We start from the raw sequence: 20809 nt of genomic DNA, 5'->3' as shown, positions 1-20809 counted from the left end.
CAAGAGCATAATCATATGAATTAGTCAACATTTGCCGACATCGTAGATACCATTAAAAATTTTCAAATCAGATCATACGTATTATACTAAAAGAGAAAGGGTATAAAAGATTTAGTCAAAAAAAAAATATATAAAAGATGTTTCTGAATACGATGGCAAAAAGAAAAGAAGAAATGTTCCTAAGAGCTACAAATGGCAGATGGGAAACCGTTCTTCCTTTATCCTCTTCTCTTCCAATGAGAACTAAACATTCACCAAAAGCACCTTCCGTAGTATATCACGAAGCTTCCCAGCATATCCCATATAAATAATACTCAAAATAATAGACGAATACGTGGGTATTTCAGTTGTGAATATTCATCATAAATACTAAAAGAAATAATAAACGAATATTCATCATAAATGTATTTTAAAATGTAAATATTACTTTTTATTTATAATATTTTTAACTATTTTAGTGACATTTTGTATTTTCAAATTTTTATTATTAGTATTCATATTTTTTTTATAAAAATCTAAAATCTACATAAATAAAAAATCAGAATCTAAAAGTTAAATCCAAAACTAAAATTCTAAAACAAAATAAACAATTAGTTATATACTATTTTAGTTAATTTTATAATATGCTTGGTAGTCCTGAAACTTAATATCCGAGATCTATTATCTGATCCACGATCCGTTCTGATATGATCCATAAAACAGATATCAGAGAATTTCAGATCTGGCTAATAATTTTACGAATTTTGGATCTATTATATATTTTAAATTTTTAAAAATATAATTATATTTATATATGTTTAATATATATAATTTTTTATAAAATAATTAAAATTTTAGTTTTATTAAATTTTAATAATTTTCAATTTTTCAAAAAGGTAAATTTAATTAAATTAAATAAATGGTTAATTATAATTTAATTTTAAATTTTGGGTTTTTGTAAAAAAAGTCTGGATATATACAGATATTCGGAAGCTTGATAAAAAAATATACAGATATTCGGATTTTTGTCAGGATCTGAATATCAAAAAATTTACTCATGTGAATCTGAATCCTTATAAACTTTGGGTTTAATTAAATTGATTCTAAAATTTATATTGCATTAGAAATGCCCAATGGACGGACCTAGTTCAGAATACTGCTAACTTTCTTTTATTTTAAGGTTTATAATAAATCATCTACTAACAGATTTTGTTATACATTACTACCTGTCATTCGTGGGTGACGATAGTTGCCGGAGAGTTTCCTATCGCCGGAAACACCTCTTAATCTCAATCTGACAGAGGCCAAAGAGTAACCCTAGTTGGCTAGTTCCTCCCTAATTGGGGTAAGATTCGAGGATTAGAGCAATGGTGAAAACTGAGATGTGCGAGGATATCAACATCAAAGATCATAAGAATCGTGTTCGCTGGCGTCGATGTCGTAGATAGGAAGTTCAAAAGAACTCTCCTTTGCTTCATCAAAGAAACTGGATAGAAGCAAGCGGTGTACTTAGCTTTCTGATGCAATGGGACAATAAGAGTTGGTTCTCCATCCATGAATATGAGGTTCTGTTTTGTTTTGTATGTTGTTGTAAAGGGAGAAATATGTTAATATTGTATCCCTATCTTTATGGGAATAGATATATATGTAATTTTTCTATATCTAGGGTTAAGGGAAACTATCGTTGTATATATACTCATCTTCTATTGTGAAATAAAGGTAAGCTTTCATAAGATATTACATGGAATCAGAGCCATAAGATCCTTTGATCTAATTTACTACAACTACTATTACACCGATGTTGGGCCCTCTATGGATGTTATTCCCACATTGTCTACGCTTCAGACCTAGATCAGAAATATAAAAATTAATCTACTACTATATAAAGGGTTAGAGTCAATCCACTAATTACCAATTGGTTTTAAGTTGGAATCCCATAATTAAACTAGTGGTTTGCTTTGTCTGTTTCTTACATGTTCTGGTTTGTGTTTTTTTTTTTTTGCTTGCAGGCTCGTATACAAATTCTTAGTCACTTGGAAGAATATATGATACTTGGATCGGGAAGATTGGTAGACATCACAAAGAGGTTCCTTTTTAAATAAAAAACTAGATTCTGCGTTTAGCTGGTAACATTGTGTTGATTGAGTATTATTCTTGAAAACTAGCTTTTAAAGATGCGTCAGGGTTTCTATAGCTTGCTTTATTTATAGTTAATCTACTTATCAATGCATATGTTATTTTGTAAATGTGTATATTGATGATAGTGTTTGTATGTTTACCTTCTTCTTTTGGCAGGATGGATGATGCGGAGGCGTGGTTTGGGAAACCTTCCATGTACCAATAATATATTTATAGGAATCACATTTTACAGGTTATGGTGTCGTAAATACTCAAAGGAGTTGCACCCTCAAGATCCAGACTGCAACATGTCAGAGTCAAGATCTTCAGCCATGAACGAGTCAGAGGCTTCTTTCATGAACCATGAAAGAAGCTCTCATGATGTGTCCGTATGTGACTCAGGGTCAGTGATGGATGTGAATGTAAAACTGGAAGAGAGCATTTTACCGTCCGCCACGTATCTTATGCCTCATATCAAGAAAACGGAGAGATTTTGAAAGATGGAGTTGCCGCCCTTATTCAAATTCTTGGTTAGTACTACTTTAGAGTATGACACACAACCAGTTCTGCTGATCTCATGGCTTCTCCGGATTTTTTTTTGGTTTTGTGAAGGGGACATGGATCCATGATTACTTCTTTTGAAACCGCCAGAAGAGCCTGATATTGACATAGGAAGATAAGTCAATTTATTCTTATTATAAGGATGCAGTGGCTTATATACTGCAGTCTCCCTGTTATGTATCTTTGGCTTATATAATGCTACCAAGATATCTTAAAGATTGATCCTAGTTGTGTAACCACCCTGAAGAAGATTATTGTCATATGTCAAAAGAAGGGGTATCATCACAGAGCATTGGTATCCTTCCTAACTCCTAAGTCTTCTTTAACACCATTTGTTTTTGACTTGCAGTTGGATATAGTAGGAGAGTCTTTGATCGTATTGACAGAATTGCATTTAGAAGCTTCTTTTCCCGAACCTGATTATCTGGAAAGAGTTTACTGAGATCTTGCTTCTCTTCTTTAAGAATATTGATGGACAGAATGCAGTGTGCCTCGACAGATAAGAAAGCAACAGTAGATGCTATTGAAAGGATGTTTGTCGTCACTTGTCATTAAAGCTTCAATGGCTGCAAAAATATATTTAAATCTGTATAAACATGTCTTTTCATTGGTGCTTCTCACCTATCTTGTTTCTCTTCTTTAAGAACATCTTCAGTTACAAAATCACAACTTGGGTCAAACCATACCGAAGCTAAAGCCATATGTAGCATGTTTACTTATAAGGCAAGTTACTTTAGGTTTAGGTCAATCAGATAATAAAAGCCTAAGGCAATGGATATTTTTAACTTCAAATAGTATAATAGAGGAAACCCTATTGAACATTACTATTTCTTTCTGCAAAATAAATATTGCTATTTTTTCTTCTATATATCTATGTATGGGAGAATAAAATAACATTCATTTGTAGCATCACTTAATCAATCTTATCTCTTCATTAGATTAGTTTGGGTTTAATTTACAGTGTAAGACTAGGCTAACACTTTTGTAATCACATTTGAGCTTTCATAATATATAATTTTACTGACAAAAGAACTAAAAATAAAGAAATACTATTTTAGATACATAAATTACAGATTTACAGTAAACTTCATATGTCACATAAATTTTTTCTATTCAATGAATAATATTGGAAATGGTCTTAGGTCAACACATAATAAACCCCTAGGCATTTGGAACAAGAAAACATAAAAGAATGAAAAGCAAATTAGACTGTACACTTTATCAGTATCATCACTTAGCCAAGAAACCAAATAAAAAGAAAGTCTATGACCATTCACACACAATGTTATGTGCACAAACAAAAGAATGTACAAATTTACAGAATCCTTTTTGGAGCTGAAAAATAAACCAAACTCAGTTTTCTTCTCTTCATGTAAGTTTCCTTTTTTTTATATAAATATATATAAATATAAACCCATTAGATTAAAAGAAGTCATTCTTCTTCCTATTATACGTTTCCCTTCTCCATGACCAATGCTTCTGATTTACAGATGGGGCAAACGTTCTTCACAATCAGCCATTTCTCCAAGCACTCCGCATGATACTCGTGCCCACAATCCAAAGTAGCAATCTTTTCTTCGTTCTTGAAGCATTCCTGTATTTAAAAAAAAAAACAAATCAAGACAACTGTTGAAACCCAAAGCATGTACAAGCAGTCTTTAAAAGCTTCTTTGGCTTACCTGACATATGGTGCAAGGTTCAGTTTCTCCATCTTTAGTTTGTGGAGACTTTTCTGCATGGTTGATGACAGAACATGTTCTTGTTTTCAAATGGTTCTTAACATCTTCCTCTGGCAAACCAGTGTTTACAGTTCCAATCCGCTCACTCAACGCAAGAAGCTCCTGTTCAGACCAAACGGGTTATCAAACTCATGCTAAAGACATAACTACGATAACAACATGGTAAGGAGTAATGAATGGCTCACCTCATAAGACATTTCCTCAATGTCCAAACGCATATCTCTATGATGATCAATGTGATTATTTCCAAGGAAGTCTCCAAACTCCAGCATAGCAACTTCCTACACACATTTGATAGAACCAAAAAGAAACAGAATCTTGAGCAACAAAGAAAGTGAAGAAGATGGGGAAAGAACAAATGAGTGGCAAGAAGTTTATTACATCATCAGGCATCACTCTAAGCCGAGGAACTCCTCCACGGTGTTGTCTAAGAGCTGCTAAAGGTGGAGGATGCTGGTATATCCGAAGCCCTGTTGGTTGAACTGAACCCATCTCTGGACCGCTATTGATTATGTTCTGAGGGGCAAAGTTCCCAAAAGGGACTCTGTATGAGGGAGAAGAAGCCATCGGAGGGTATAATGCGGCGCTCTGGCCTCTCACTCCTTGTACAGGAGGAGGTGGAGGGTGATAATAATGGTCTCTCGGGTTTAATTGGGGAGGAGGACACATGAATGGCGCAGGGTTTCTAATACTAGACTCTACGGAACCAGCGACGATGTTACTACCTAAAAGACCATCCAAAGATAGACAAGTAAGATTACAAAGTTCAAAAAGAGATTATGGGTTGGTTGGTAGGTAAGGTACCTTGCATGTAAGGTGAGTGTGGCCAAAAGGAAGGTGAACCATCAGGTATGCCAAGGTGTTGATCATACCATATTGAGCCAGGAGGTGGGTAAGGATGATGACCAGCATAGTTCCCTTGAATGAAGCCGTTTGGGGCCTGAGGAGCATGAGGAGGAGGAGGAGGAGGAAGAACAGGGTTCATAACAGCTACTGGTCTGCTCCTTACGCTTCCAAAAGGAGCTACTGCCTCAGGTGCATTGTTGAACGGAGCTGCTAAAAGAGGATTTAAAGGTATTCCTTCAGCGTTCTTTCTTTTATAAGCCCCAGGTGTGTGATCCACAAAGTGAGCATTCCTCTCATGACTGCTAGAAGATGGTAACTGACTTGGGGGAGGCTGAAACGCCACATAGGGAGGAGCATAGTAGTTGGTGGGAGCAGGCTGATGATGATGGTACTGAGGAAGACCATAGAACATTGCCGAGTTGTCTTGAAGAGAGTTAGGAACCATGGCAGGTATGTTGTTGTTAACCGGTTGAGGAAAGCTGCCTAGAAGGAGGCAAGGTCCTGGTTGGAGAGAGGGTTGAGATTGGTGGTGGTGCTGCTGCTGCTGCTCCATTTCTAAATCAACTGATCTATTTCTTTGTCCCATTTCGCTTGCTGCATAAGCCCTCTAAAATAGGTTTTTGAGTTATATATAAAAAAAAAAAGGAAACATCAGTAAACATAATGATGGATGACACAACAAAGTATAAACTGAGTAATAAAATGATTAATTTTTTTTGAACATCAATAGAACCAATTAATGCAACATTAAAAGACCTATGAAAATGAGAAGCTTAAATGTAAGCATAAATGGCACTCTTGGTAAGCTAAGCTGCATATGTCAACTTCTGCTATGGGGAAAATTAAACAAACAAAGCATTGTGCATTCTCAATCTCAGGGTAACAGCCAAAATCATGTTTTTTTTTTTTGGGTATGAATGTTAAATAGAACTTTTAATGCAAACCCAAGTTCATAGACTAAGAAAAAAATCAAATGCCAAAAAAAAAAAAAAATCAAAGCTTTGACAGATTAATAAAAAGAAGATGAGATTATTAACCCACCACCATTAAAGATAATATAACGATCGTCTGAAGTAAATATTAAAGAGAAAAGAGAAAAAAAAAACAGACCTTGAGAACATAAAGGTTGTAAGAAGTTTTGGAGGTTTCAAAGGGCTGCAACAGAGCTAAAGACAAGACCAAAGACTTGTAATGATCCGGAACCGAGAAAACTCCCTGCAAAATCAACAAATCTTAGATGATCAAAATCATAAAAACCCAGAACAATGCAATTCCCTTCAGACAGATAAATTTCATCAAAACAACAACAATTATTACAATCAAGCAAATATAAAATATAAAAAAACCATCAAAATAAATAATGATATTAACCCAGGGGAATTAAGAGAGGGGATTATCGTGATGATTAGAGGTGATAATTACCTGATTAAAACCTAATCAGGGAGAGAGAGATCCAAAGAGGAGGTGAGAAAGAGAGAGAGGGACGTCGGTTTCTTCTTTGATTCTAAACTTCTTCTCCGCACTGTGACGATTGAAAAGAAGGTTTTTATTTTCGCATTTTATCTCTTTCCCCCCTCACCATTTAATTCTCCTATTTTTTCATTGGTTTCTCTTTTTTTCTTCGTTTAATATTTTTTCATTGGTTTCTCATTTTTGCAGCTTATTTTTAATTTTAATATTTTTTTTATAAAAGTTAGACAGTGCCACCCTAGTTATTGACCTAAACGTCGCCGTATATCTAATTAAGTAGACGATGCTAGTCTTGCATAATTGATAATTTTTTTTGGTAAAATCATAAACGATACTAATCTTAATAGTTATTATTTACTACTGACTTTTGAATTAGTACAAACTTTTGATCTTGTAATCAGTTTTTTAAAGTCTTGATTAGAGCTTATTTGCTGAAGCATGCCAACCATGAGTTAACATTCATTTATTAGTCAAGTTTAATTAATTATAGAGGATATTTTGTTTCCATAAAATGATTCTTATTTGATTTTTTCCCATCAAAATAAATATTTTTTTTCCTGGTGACGTGTTAATAATACTACATCCGCCTGTCCTAAAAGATGGATTGTTGTGTTTTCTATGATTTTTTTTAATTTAACATTAGTGAATCATAGTTTCAAAAATTTAATTTATATTAGCTTAACTTTATTGAAAACCAGTAATCACAAAAAAACTATGTATCTATGATACAAATTTAATGTGTGTTTTTAACGAGCAAAAAAAATATCTTTGTGAAACAGAGAGAATATCTCTTAAGAAATATATTAGTACTCCTTCCGTTTAGAATTATTTGTTATTTTAGAGTAGAATTTTTGTTTCAAAATAAGTGTTATTTTCGGTTTTTAATGCAAAATTTTATTGAAAATATTCTCTACTCTATTTTTCTATTGGTTGATATATGGTTAGGTGTATTGGTAATAGTGTTTTTATTTTGAAAATATGTAAAATTAAATGTTTTCTTAATTTGTATGCATAAACCTAGAACGACAATTAATATGAAACGGATGTAGTATTATGCTTCTTCATTGGATAGATTTTGAGCAAATTTATTTAATTGTTTGGTTTCTCTAAACACATAGGCAAGTGTCACCATGTGCTTTTTTATTGAACCAGCTAATTAATTATGCCCCCAAACATTAATTTACAATTTATGGCTTACACTAGTTGAATTGTGAATAATCTAAACTATATACAACTACATCTTGTCCCAGAAGTTTATAAACTCAAATGCGTTGTAACTGACTCTGTGAGTGTGGTGCTATTATCTTTCATGCAAAGACCATCCAAATTTTGTTTTGTAATACAGAAACAAAACTTTTGTGGGAATGGTTATTAGAAAAACAACACAATAATATACTATAAGAATTGGATTTGCATTAGTAAGGACAATGAGTCAATGAAATATAGTATATGTAGTTATGTACTGACGCCGTCAAGACATCACCACTTCGATTCAACTCTTATAGAGGAAAATAATACGTTTTTATATATAATAAAGTTATGGAATTGGCAATACATGCTTAAAATTTGATGGAACAATCGGCAACTCGTTCAAAACATATAAAAACTTTTTTTTTTTGAAAGATTTCTTAAACATATAAAAACTTAGTTCGAACTTTTTACGCTATATAATATATATGTTTTTTTTGGGTAACTGACGCTATATAATATTGCAAGATATTAAGAAATAAAAGTGAAACCGCCCTTTAAAAGAAACGTAGATTCTTAAACTTGTTACACATAAATTAATACTACGAAATACAAAAAAAAACTGCTTCTTACAAATAAGTGAAGTTTTTGTTTAATAGCAATAATTAACATCACAGCTTGACCAGGTCCAAACCTATAACAAACAAAATAACAGCTTCACCAAATACGTAATTTATTGCACAAGATATACAACAACGCGTAATATTTTTTTCCTTCATGAATGTATTCGATTCATAGAAGATAAACAAATGATGAGCGTGAAAACTTGACTATTATTATCATAAAGGGGGACAAGTGAGAATCATGTCCTCAGAAAGTTAAAACGCGGAAACAACCACTGTGGGCTTTGCTAAAAGAGTATTGTGGGCCTATATATATGCAAAAACTGCTCTTGGAACCGATGGAATTCTTTTTTTTTGACATCTGTTAGATTAATAGTAGGTGATCAACACCAAAGTACCTTTACACACATACCATCAAATGGTTAAGCCTATCCAATCAAAAAATTACAAGATAGGACAGCGACACTTGAATTAAACTTCTCAAGAGACAGCGAACAGAGAGGAAGAAGAGAGGTGTTCCAAAAAATTCCAACACACCTGCAGAGATCAACTATAAAGAGGGAGGAACTTCCTCATTCTCAAACAAAAAGCGCAGCCACTGAGGACCGCCAGATGCCACATAGGATTGTAGATAACCACCCTTTGCAGCACTTTGAGCTATGAGAAAGGCCCCTCTGTTTGTTGACCTATCTTCCTTTTCTATTCTCCACCATTCCAGACTTCTGAGTTTTTTCTCCAGCTCACAGTACTGACTTCTGAAATTGGGCCAAGCTTTTGGTCTAAGAATCACTTTCAACAGCGTACCATCCTCCATTGCAATGATGACCCTGTTAATATGATGATCTCTTAAGCTCTCCAAAGCCCAGAGCAGTCCTTGAAGATTGGCTTCATCTCGAGAGCACACACCATAGAAAACCCTTCGACTGTGGATAAGTATCTTACCCTTCTCGTTTCTCAGTACCCACGCTCCTCCACTTCTTGACGAGGTCTTGTCAAAGTCAATTCCAATGTTGCACTTTACCCAACCAGTTGGAGGCGGCTTCCACCTTTTCCTTAGCACAGGGGACGCATATCTTTCTTTTTCCTCTTTCTGTTTCTCATGTTTCTGTGCCAACAACCAGAGCTCGGCTTCCTGCATTATCTTTGCAATAACCTCATGAGCAACAAAAGTCCTTCCCTCAAAAAGTATCGCATTTCTCATTTTCCAGAGATACCACACAATCCAGGGAATCATATTTCTGATCTTCTCATCAACATCATATTTTTTCATCAGCATCATTACATAGTGAAGATTCGAGAAATGTGATACCTTATCAAAACCATTCATCGGGTGTGGTACATTTGCTAAAGCCCATATCTGTCTTGCAATAGAGCATTCAAAGAGAATGTGGTTGATGGATTCACCTTCAAATCCACAAGCTTGACAGCATGGATCCATCTTGATTCCTCTTTTGACAAGTAACTCTCCCGCCGGTATCGCGTTGCTGAGGGCTTTCCACATGAAAGTTTTAATTTTTGGGGCTGATTTGATCTTCCAGACTTCCACTTTGAGATCATTTAAGGATGGTCTCATCTCCGCTTCTCTGATTAATTCACTATTGGCCTGCCTGCTGATGAACCAGTAGCCCGACCTGACCGAATAGCATCCATTCCTGTTGTGAACCCATATCCAAATATCTTCTTGATCAGCAACCACTCTCATTTTGAGGATCCTCTGAATATCCTCTTCAAAAAATAGTTCCCTGAGAGTCTCAATTTTCCAGCAGTTATTGTTGGCGTCAATCAGATCACTAACCTTGAGTAGAAGGTCCACAAATATATTTTTCATGAGGGGTCTTCTCCTGATATCCCCTTCTATCCAGTCATCTATCCAAACCGAGATCGTCTCACCATTTCCCACCTGTTTCCTGAGGCCTTGTTGGAGCAATTCCTTTCCAAACTGGATGCTTCTCCATCCGTAGGATGGTCTGGGACCGTTGCGAGCAGAGAGGAAATCCCCATGAGGGAAGTATCGACTCTTGAAAACTCTAGCAAAGAGGGACTCCGGATTGTCAAGGATTCTCCATGCTTGCTTGGCCAGAAGAGACTGGTTAAAAAGGTGGATGTCTTTAAAACCGAGGCCTCCATGTTCTTTGGCCTGACTCATTTTTGCCCAGCTTAGCCAATGAATCTTCCTCTTATGATCCAATGAGTTCCACCAGAAGTCCGCCACTGCTTTCGTTAACGTTTCACATGACTTCTTGGTTAACTTAAAGCATGACATGGCGTACACTGGCATAGCCATAGCCACAGCCTTTATCAAGACCTCTTTTCCTCCCTGTGAGAGCAATTTGATAAACCAACAGGAGAGTCTGTCCTTTAGGTTATCATAGATATAAGCAAGCATCTCAGTCTTTGATCTGCTGAAACATTCGGGTAGTCCCAAATAGACACCCGCACCACCTTCTTTATCAATTCCTGTGAGGTCCTTCAGCAGTTGTTTAGAGACGTCATCCATTTTAGCTCCAAAAGTGATAGCCGATTTCTGTAAGTTAACCTTCTGACCAGTAGCTCGCTCATATACTTGAAGTATCTTTATCAGTTCTGTCACCTGAGGTAGCGAGGCTTTGCAAATCATCAAACTATCATCAGCAAACAGCATGTGATGAATCATTGGGCCATCCTCGGAGAATTGAATGCCTTGTATTCTTCCTCTTCGTACAGCTTGCTCTATCATATGGATGAGTCCTTCCGTACACAACACAAACAAAAAAGGTGATAGGGGATCACCTTGACGCAGCCCCCGCTCCGGTTGTATACACCCAAAAGGCTGGTCATTGATCAGAGTAGAGTATGTAACTGAAGTTACACAGAACATGACCCTCTCTATCCATACTTCGTCGAATCCTAGGGCCAGTAGAAGAGCTCTCAAGTAGCTCCATTCAACCCTATCATATGCCTTTGACATATCTGATTTAATTGCAATAAAGTCCTTAGCAATTTTCTCATCCGTTCTCAGCGCATGAATCATTTCGTGAGCTATCAAGATGTTATCTGTGATGAGTCTCTCTTCTACAAAAGCAGATTGTGTAGGCGACACAATAGCTGGGAGAAATGGCTTTAGTCTGCTCACCAAGATTTTAGAGATGATCTTGTAGAGAACTGAGCAGAGGCTTATGGGTCTCAAGTCTGTCATCAGTATGGGATCCACAATTTTAGGAATAAGACACAGGTGGGTATAATTCCATTCCATAGGGAAAACTCCAGAGATGAAAAACTGCTTGACTTCCTCAGTAACCTGTTCTCCTATTGTGTCCCAATACTTCTGAAAAAATAGACCCGTCATCCCATCAGGCCCGGGAGCGCTTCCAGGTTTGATCGCAAAGACTGCCTCTCTAACTTCCTCATTGCTAATCTCCCTTGTTAAGAACTCATTCATCTCAGCAGTAACACGGCTATCAAAACCTTCAAAGATGTCACCAAAGTCCTCAACATTTGAAGATTTGAACAGGTTCTTGAAATAATCATTAGCCACTTCAGCTTTAGCCGCTTCTGAGAATTGAGGCTGACCATTACTATCCATCAGTTTGATGATTCTGTTCTTTGCTCTAGTTGCCTTGACCGATTCATGATAGTACTTTGTGTTGAGGTCTCCTTTTACTGCCCATCGATCTCTGGTTTTTTGCTGCCAGTACTGCTCTTCCTCTTTGTAAGCTCGTATGAGTTCATTCTTGAGATAATTTATCCTGTGTAAGACCGGGGAGCTAGCAGACTGGTGCTCTTCCAAGGCCACTTGAATCTGCCTGATTTTGTCCCTTGAGTTCAGAGATTTTTTCTTTTTCCATCTGCTCAAGGCTTTCCTGCATCTCTTTAATTTATCTGAGACCTTCACTTCAAACAGGGGGTGGTTAGTCAGCCAGGCCTTCTTAATTTCCTCTTTCACCCCTGGTTGATGCAGGAATCTTCTGTCAAAACGGAAGCTTCCCCTAAACTGATCAGCAGAAGAAATCAGTCTCACCATCACAGGCCTGTGATCAGACCCTCTCATATCCATAAACTCTTGATTCGATGCCGGGAATAACTGGAACCATTTTTTGTTACCAAAGCAGCGATCCAGTCTCGAGCGAACCCAGTAATCCCCTCGCTGACCTCCCCACGTAAGATGGTTCCCACTGCTTGGAAGCTCCACCATATTTCCAATTTCCAGCATAGTGTTGAAATCCTGAAATGAAGTCTCATTCCTTCTAGGGCCACCAATTTTTTCCCCGTTGTTTCTTATCTCATTGAAGTCCCCTAGCATGCACCACGGATCCTTCCTGTGAGCCCCAATTCTGGACAACCTTTCCCACACCTTCGCTCTGTTGCCTTGGACAGGAGCACCATATACACAAGAGACAAAGAAAAGGTCTTTACCAAACTGTACACTAAAGTCCACCAGATTCTTATCTACAAACTTGAAGCAAATATTTACAGAATTCTTCCAAAGAAGTGCTAGGCCTCCGCTGTACCCGACAGGCTCCACAGTCAGGATCCTATCGTAACCTAGCCACGTTTGCAAATCCACCAAATCATCACGAGAATGCTTAGTCTCCATCAAAAACAAAATATCTGGGAAATACTCTTGACGTATCTCCCGCAATCTCGGAATCACCAAGTCTTGTGCACGGCCCAGTCCTTGGCAATTCCAACTAAGCATAGTCGTTTTAGATACTGGACGGTCCCTCATTTGGGACCACCAATGGTTTCTTAAACCTTGCAGAGCTTTGAGATGGCTCGACATCTTCTTGTGCTTTCCTCTTTCCATCTGAAATTATCCCTTCACCCACCATTTTCTCTCCATCGGTCGGTACCTTAGCCACCCTCTTTCCAGCTGCTTTCCTCGTATAGGTACCCGGTCTCTTTCTCTGTTTAGCTTTCTTTGGAGTAGTCCCGGAAATGCTAGTATCAGAGATACCAATACTATAACCCGTTGAACTTTCCATCAAAAATTCTGACTGAGAAGATCCTCCAGGCCCCTGTATAGTTGGAGGTAAGGAAAGAATTTTCCCCGATTGCAGAGTTTTAGAGCCAGCCACTATGGCACTGGCCATTAGCTTCCCTTGTGCTGGATTTGGTGTTGCCTGCGCACTGAAGTCAAAGACAGTTCCTTTTCCTTTATCTAAGTTCGATGATAGCGTTGGGACCTGCTCCAACCTAAGATAAACTTTCTGACCAATAATATCATCATCAAGATCTTCCAGGGATTTTTTCACTCTTTCTTCTCTCGCCTGTTTCTCCTGACCATCTGCTGCTAAGAGGTATTGTCTCATTCCATCCAGAACCTCCTTCGCAATCTTCGGTCGACCAGAGACAGGATCCAAGCCCAGATGCTTGCTCTCAATAACTCCATGAAGAGGATCTGTCTCCTCCAAGGTCAGCAGAACTTCCGTATTCTTACTTTCTGCCGAAGAACAGGACCCCTTCGTTTGTACTTCCTTGTCTTTGCTAACCCATGGACACACAGATTGTTCGTGAGTTAACCTCTGGCAAGTGTAACATCTTTTTTGCAGCCTTTCATAGTCATACAGTATGTTTACTACCTCCCCGCCAGGAAGAGTAAGTCTCTTCGACCTTCTCAAAGGCTTCGAGACATCAAACTTCACAAACACTCTCACATAGTCTTTGATCTGGGCCTTTTCTGGATCATAGGGCACGTCAATAACTTGACCCGCAAATTCTCCCATCGCCATAATCGTTCCCGGCGTGTAGTGGTTCACCGGTATGTTTCTCATCTGTACCCAAACCCGTAGATACTGCAGATAGTCAGCCGGTGGTTTCTCAGTCCACCTCTCCAGGACAATCGACCAGTTGCTACTTGTATGGACCTTGCTTAGAACATCAAGAAGATCCTGCTCATACTTAAAGATAAACTGGAACCTTTCGTTAGACAGAGCAACTCCTCTCACCCTATTGTACAGCTTCCACTTGCGGGGCATGTCAAGGATTAGATCCGACATCCTTTGACACCTAGGGTTGAGGAGACGCCCTATTAAACTCAGCTCATTCCTCTCTGTCGCATAGAACTCCGGCCTATCTGGAAGAACAAAAGGTTCGTCTTCTTCCTCAATGGACAGATGCTTCAGTGCTTTATCCAGGTGAGTCGTCATACTCGAGATCGTAGCTTAGCGTGAGAGACCAGTCCCGCTTCTCTTCACCCAACTTTTGCAATCTTTTTCCTTCACACACTTGAGATTTCCAGAAACAGAGATGAATAGTGGATCTGAAAAAGCCCTCTTGTGAAGAATAAACCCTAAAATATCTTGCAGATTTGATAAGTTATCGATAGTAGAGTCTGGAAAGTGGTTAGATTTCTGAGTGGAAAACGTGTTTGGAATGAAACTAGGCCCCACAAATCCAAGAGAAGATCTCAGAAGTTGGAGAAAAAAGCCCAAAAGAGGGAAACTGCTAACGTGCACCGAGAGAGAAACTGATCATCCCAACTCGTATATTCAATCTAACATATAACCGATGGAATTCAAAAATGATGTTATTTTAAACGACAAACCTTTTTTGAAACGTGGCCTAAAAGTTTGTAGATAATCTGGCCTAAAAGCTCTAGCTTGATATGTTTTGTAGTTTTCTTCTACGAGCTTTCAACCCATTTTTATATTTCTTTATTTAAAAAATTACTTAGAATAGGTTTCACTCTAATATATGTCCCTATAATATAATTCAAAGTAGTGTAAAAAACAAGAATTCAACTACATTTTCGTAAAAGCATACGGTAAAGCAAACACATTTTTATAGTAATTTTTTTTTTGTATAGAAACAAAAGAGGACTGAAATTGCTTTTATATAAGGGATGGCTCTGCCTCAGTGGCCTAAAGCACATTTCTATACATTTACTTATATTTATTTGTGAAATACAGTTATACACACATACATATATAATTTTAGTTTAGTTCCACATAAAAAAATCAGATGAACCTTAGACTGTTAGTATGTATTATCTATAACATTTAGATTTTTTTTTTCAAATGAGTAGTTTGTTTGAAAACTAATTACTTGTTAATATTAAATTGTACAAAATAACAGATAAATTATAAATAACACATGCGAAAATAGAATAAAATCTAAACATTACAAAGTCCAACATAAACCATATTATTCAGGATTCAAGACTAACTTAAAGAATAAGTCAATATAATGTTTTAACCATTTAATTATAATCAGTTTCAGAAAAATGTGGCCTAAAAAATTGTTAATAATCTTGTGGCCTAAAGCTTTAGCTTTACTAGCCTTATGTAAGGGACTGGCCTGCTCTGCCTCTCACCTCATTGTCGCCTAAGTAACTGACTCCCCCTGTCAATATATAACGCATGCAATCACGTTTCCAGAGACCTGGAAGTTTAATTACTTAATTTATCTATTTGACATGCAAGTTTTCTTATGATTTTGCCATTTTATCAATGTGAGCTTCTAAGAGTAGTTATTAATTTCATTATCTGATATGCTAGGACGAAGGGAAATTATTAAAAGCTTGCATGCAAAGTGGTATGTGTTGTAAGTTGTAACAAGACGAGAGTAGCTCCGTCGATTGTCGCCAGCTTGTGCTCCACCAACGAGCCGAGGATAGGTGAGGATGATGTGGACTTTGACGAGCTGTAATTGTGGCTGCTTAGAACATTTAAACTGTTATATGTTTAGTTGGTTATGGAGAATGTGAAAAGCTTTGGAAATAATTCTCCTATTTTTATCGGCCGAGTGAAAAAAATCCATTTTCAACGAGCCAAAATCTCTCTTAAACAGTACTATCTTCCTTAAGTTTATTGTTATTCTAGAATAAAATTTTCGTTTCAAAAATAAGTTTAGAATTAAATGTAAAATCTATCAACAATATTATCTAATTTATTTTTATATTGGTTGAAATATAATTAGCGTAAATAACGATGCTTTTATTTTGAAAATATAAAAAGTTAAATATTTTATAATTTCTATACATAAAGTTAATACAACGATTAAAATGAAACGGATGACTATTAATTTCAAGTTTCAACGAGCTTGTGGTTGCACCTACATCTTTGATGAGAATCCAGAAACAAAGACACGAAGATTCTGATGCTTGCTTCGATTGTTTTGTAGCTGCAAGAGAAGCTGACATGATCCGAAACCTCCCAAATGTTTAATACTTCTGATTATTACGGGACTAACCCGGTTATAATATGATTATATAAGTCCAGTCCAATGTAATCTTTTTGTATTTTTTTCATTCTTATGGTTAATCTAATATCCCGCGTAAAAGAGCTTTTTGGATTCAATGTTTTATGGTCGTAACTAAATAACAGTTTAGTGATGATGATGATTGTTTATTTAAATTCTTAAATTATACTAATTTAATCTGTGGGCACAACAAGAGATAACCCAATCCATTCACTGTATTAATCAAGTACGTGAAGACATAAGTAGGTGTGACCGTGTGAAGTGTCAACTGTTGACCCAGCCGTTAACTAAAAAACAACACACGATAATTAAACTAAACTAAAATATTCAGAACCTCACGGTCTCCTCCTGCCGTCAAATTTAATTATGTCTTTTCGAAAATAAAAACATAGAAAAAGGTAAATATACTGTCGGTGGGCCCACTATCGTTCTCTCTCTCTCTCTGCCTCATACCTTAATCGTCAGACGTGTTTTATCTCCACGTGGCGTAAGAAGATTTAGAAGATAAGATACCTCACGCTTAGAAATGTGAGGTGGGACCAAATGTTTAAGTTTTAGCGGAAGGGCGGCTACTTTGGCTTATGTCATAAAATCAGTCAAGAGCATCATAACGCTCTTTCAAGCGATTCCTTTGTAACGGCTCCGGGTGACGGTGGTGGGACCTTTAGACGTGAACCTCACGGGTCTTCATTAAAACGCGGTCCCTGGGCCGCGCGTCCTCGTGATTGTGCCACGTTTCCTGGTTTTCCTCAGATTTTGAACCGCCGGTGCGTAATTTGTAGTATTTGTTTAATTTAAAAGTTGGTGTCCTAATTTCCAGATTCTAATGCCAAAATCTGCTTCTTTTCTATGAGCTTTTAATGTTTTATTCGTCGTAATTTTCCTACCAATTTATTTTTATGATACTTCATCCGTTACAAACAACATATTTAATATCTCAAACTATGTGATATTGAATTTATATAAAAATAACAACCAGTTAAATATTTTGAAAATTCATTTCTTTTTGACTAAAATACTCAATATTTCATATTATAAAATACTATTACATTATTAAAGTATGGGATTATTTACATTATATATTTTTGATAACTAATGAGCTATGTAATATTACATTTTCAAAATACATATCTTAGTTCTTATATATGATTTTCATTACAAATACCATTCACTTTTGCAAGGCAACGTTTTATATATCTAGATTCAGTTTTAATGAATATGCCTGATATTTTTTTCCATCAGTTAGCTGTTTATGATCATGAAAATGTACACAACTCTTTTTTGATAAATTATAAAGGTTCGCTGACCAAACAAACTCAGAACCACTGTTAGTTGATGCTACAATTAAAATTAAAATTAGATACGGATCCATGTTATGCACAGTTTTTTTTTAATTTTAGAATGATAAAAATTTGATTAATTTTCTAGATTTCTAAGAATTGTATTTTAAATTTGGTGTTATATATTGTTTAAAAATAATTTATCCTAATCAACATTTTAAAATGATTGTTTGTAAATTAATTTCAGTTTTATCCAATTTTCTTAACTTATTGAATTACTAGAAAGTTTCTTTATTTTGTCAGTAAAAAGATATACTCCATATGTTTCAAATTGTAAGAATCTTTTGGTTTAAACCAGAAAAATTAAGAAACATTTTTTTGAAATATATATTGCTAATAATATAAATTTGAAATAAATTAACTAATTATAAATAATACAGTAAATAATATTTTATTAAAATTGATATAATATGTAATTTATGATGTGGATAATCTTCTATAGGTTTTAAGCATAAATTATTTCATAGCCTCTATTTTTTTACCAACCAGACATCTTGTATGCAATAAATAAAGGGGAAATTTTAACTATACCACAAGTTTCTTACTACTTTTCAAATTTACCATTAATATATAACTATTTTCACAAATATCCTAAATTTGTGATAAAAGAACATTAAACTAATTTTTAAAAATATTTATAGAACTTTATAAACCCAACACAACCCCTTAATACTAAACCTTAAACAATAATCAACAAAATTTAAACCCAAATGTTAGCATAATTTTTTGAATGGTGACATTTTTGAAAACTGGTACTTAAATTATGGTATTTCTAATAATTTCTCATAAAAAGATAATTTCTTTTACTGTTAAAAGAACTATTTGAACGGTAAAAGTATATTTTTAAATATTAAATACTAGTATACTACCGAGGATGAATTAAAAGATACGTAAAAATCATGTTTTATAAAGTATATTTCACCGATATATCTGTTTGATGTGCATTCAACTATATTTCACTACAAATAAGATCATATCGATTGCTTTACTGAACATCGCACGCGGCGACTCTTGAAGACACCGTTGCCCTAAATCGTTTCCGGCTCGTGCGCCCGTTCCAGCTCGTTCGTCTCTATTTCTTCTGCCTCCTGCCATCTCCGCCTTCTTTCAGCGATATGCTCGTGACCCTGGTGATGGAAGACGACTGTGTCGCTCAGATCTGGTCATATAGATCTCGATTTTGAGCTTTGTTCTTCCTTTCTGGTGAAGCGGCGAGACGTTAGGAGTCACGGAGGATCGGTGGGGGGTCGGCTCTTAGGCTTAGGGTTTGAAAGTCCAATTTTTCATTTGTGTGACTCCAAACCCTGATGAAGGTTTGCTTTCTGTTCATGGGATTTGGTCGGGTTTGGATTGCTTGGAGAGGTTGGGCTTGGTGAGCTGTCTCTGTTACTCGGAGTCAACTCTTCTGGTTGTTGATTTTTAAGATGCAAAGCCTTTTACGAGTTCAATTTTGTTTGGAGAAGATTCGGAAGGAAATAGATGTTTTCAGGAGCGATTGCTCCATTGTTGGTCGATTGCCACCGATTTGTTCGTGATTGTCCTGGATTTGGAGTGGTTTTTATCCAGTTACCGGCTGTGTGAATAAGACGTGTTCCTGTGAGGTGTTGGTGCGTATGAGGCGCGTGGAGAGCACAATCAAGGTCCAATGGCGAGTTTTAGTTGGGATTGAAGGTGTGTACAGCGACGGTTAAGGATTCTAACCTCTCTTGATTCGGTTTATGTATTGGTGATGTTCATGTGCTTCATGTTTGTCTCAATGATCTTTTTCTCTGGAGTTAGTTGTGGCCGTGTTCTCGTCAGACAAGCTCGTCCTTGAGTGAAAGGTGGAGTTCTCCTCTCCTGTAGTGATCTGTCCCTGCCTTTTTTTAGTTTAAGTTGTGTTCTTGGTTGTTGTTTCTATCTTTGGCTCCGAGGGGTGTTGTTTACCTCGTCGGCTTTTGGTTCCGGAAAGGCGTTGTTTCTTTGCCGGTTTTGTGTAATGTACGGTTATTTCAATATTAATCCAACAGATGACAAAAAAAAGATCATATCTAAATAGTAATTCTAAACATATATAACAATTCACTAAACTATGAAATCCGATAATCATGTTCAAAATAGTTATTCTTGTCGGTGATTTTGATGATTTTGATAAATATGTTTGATTTCTTGTTCTTTTTGTCTTCACATCCGATAAATTTATTTGATTTAATACTTTTTTGCGCTGTCATATCCGTTAATGTTATTTGTTATAATACGCTTTATTTAATCATTGTATCCGACAATTTTTAACACGTTAAATTTTTTTTGATGAATCCGACAAATATGTTTGATCTCTCTTTCTCTTTTTGTTTTCATATCCGATAATTTTTCTGATATGATAATTTGCGCTGTCATAGTGTTTATAATAAATTTTATTTAATCATCGTATCCAAAATTTTATTCATTGTTGTCACTTTTATTTACGTATCCGATAAAAATCTTTGATACTTTTGTCGTTTTGTCCACCAATTTGTCGTATTTGTTTATCCGCTAATTGTGTCGTATTACCCGACAATTTAATTTTATATAATAGTTTTGCATCATTAGGCACGATGTTGTGTGTTATGATAAATTTTTATTTAATCAACATATCTGACAATTATTTTTGATATAACTAATACATTTTATCTTTATACTTTTTAAATATTTTTGATATAATTTTATAAATTTTTAATAATTTTTTAATCGTCAATTTGTTAGCATAAAATTTTTCTTCAATGTATTTAACAATTTAATCTACTATAAT

At 35.8% G+C, this 20809-nt stretch overlaps 2 protein-coding genes and 1 long non-coding RNA gene across 4 annotated transcripts; 1 reads left to right on the top strand and 2 right to left on the bottom strand.

Moving 5' to 3' along the window:
• The first annotated feature begins 964 nt into the window (after positions 1-964).
• LOC130495564 (uncharacterized) lies at positions 965-3324 on the top strand. 2 transcript variants are annotated; one of them, XR_008934790.1, is made up of 4 exons: positions 965-1544; positions 1989-2065; positions 2275-2627; positions 2710-3324. It is a non-coding gene; the product is annotated as an uncharacterized LOC130495564 (long non-coding RNA). The 2 variants fall into 2 exon arrangements; XR_008934789.1 differs by having other exon boundaries at positions 965-1868.
• Positions 3325-3875: 551 nt separating this feature from the next.
• LOC108841715 (extensin) lies at positions 3876-6828 on the bottom strand. Its single transcript, XM_018614505.2, has 7 exons — positions 6666-6828; positions 6354-6458; positions 5202-5850; positions 4779-5122; positions 4583-4678; positions 4338-4499; positions 3876-4252 (listed from the first exon to the last, which is right to left on the bottom strand). Exons 3-7 carry the CDS (start codon positions 5827-5829, stop codon positions 4106-4108), a joined length of 1377 nt encoding a protein of 458 aa, XP_018470007.2. The 5' UTR covers positions 5830-5850; positions 6354-6458; positions 6666-6828; the 3' UTR covers positions 3876-4105.
• A 6378-nt stretch (positions 6829-13206) lies between these two features.
• Positions 13207-14649, bottom strand: LOC108849947 (uncharacterized). The gene has a single exon (XM_056990920.1). It carries the CDS (start codon positions 14647-14649, stop codon positions 13207-13209), a length of 1443 nt encoding a protein of 480 aa, XP_056846900.1.
• Positions 14650-20809: the final 6160 nt, after the last annotated feature.

The sequence above is a fragment of the Raphanus sativus genome, chromosome 1 (assembly GCF_000801105.2).
Source record: "Raphanus sativus cultivar WK10039 chromosome 1, ASM80110v3, whole genome shotgun sequence".
Classification (NCBI taxonomy): domain Eukaryota; kingdom Viridiplantae; phylum Streptophyta; class Magnoliopsida; order Brassicales; family Brassicaceae; genus Raphanus; species Raphanus sativus.
The sequence above is the reverse complement of the archived record's forward strand: the minus strand, read 5'-3'. Positions and strand labels throughout refer to the sequence as shown.

What these genes read in the sequence shown, in the direction of transcription:
- LOC108841715 (XM_018614505.2), bottom strand. Translation starts at nt 5,829, where the DNA reads ATGGGACAAAGAAATAGATCAGTTGATTTAGAAATGGAGCAGCAGCAG. An exon ending in TTAGAGTGATGCCTGATGAT is followed by an intron (nt 4,679 to 4,778) that starts GTAATAAACTTC and finishes AAATGTGTGTAG; the next exon opens with GAAGTTGCTATGCTGGAGTT. An exon ending in TTGAGGAAATGTCTTATGAG is followed by an intron (nt 4,500 to 4,582) that starts GTGAGCCATTCA and finishes TGGTCTGAACAG; the next exon opens with GAGCTTCTTGCGTTGAGTGA.
- LOC108849947 (XM_056990920.1), bottom strand. Translation starts at nt 14,649, where the DNA reads ATGACGACTCACCTGGATAAAGCACTGAAGCATCTGTCCATTGAGGAA.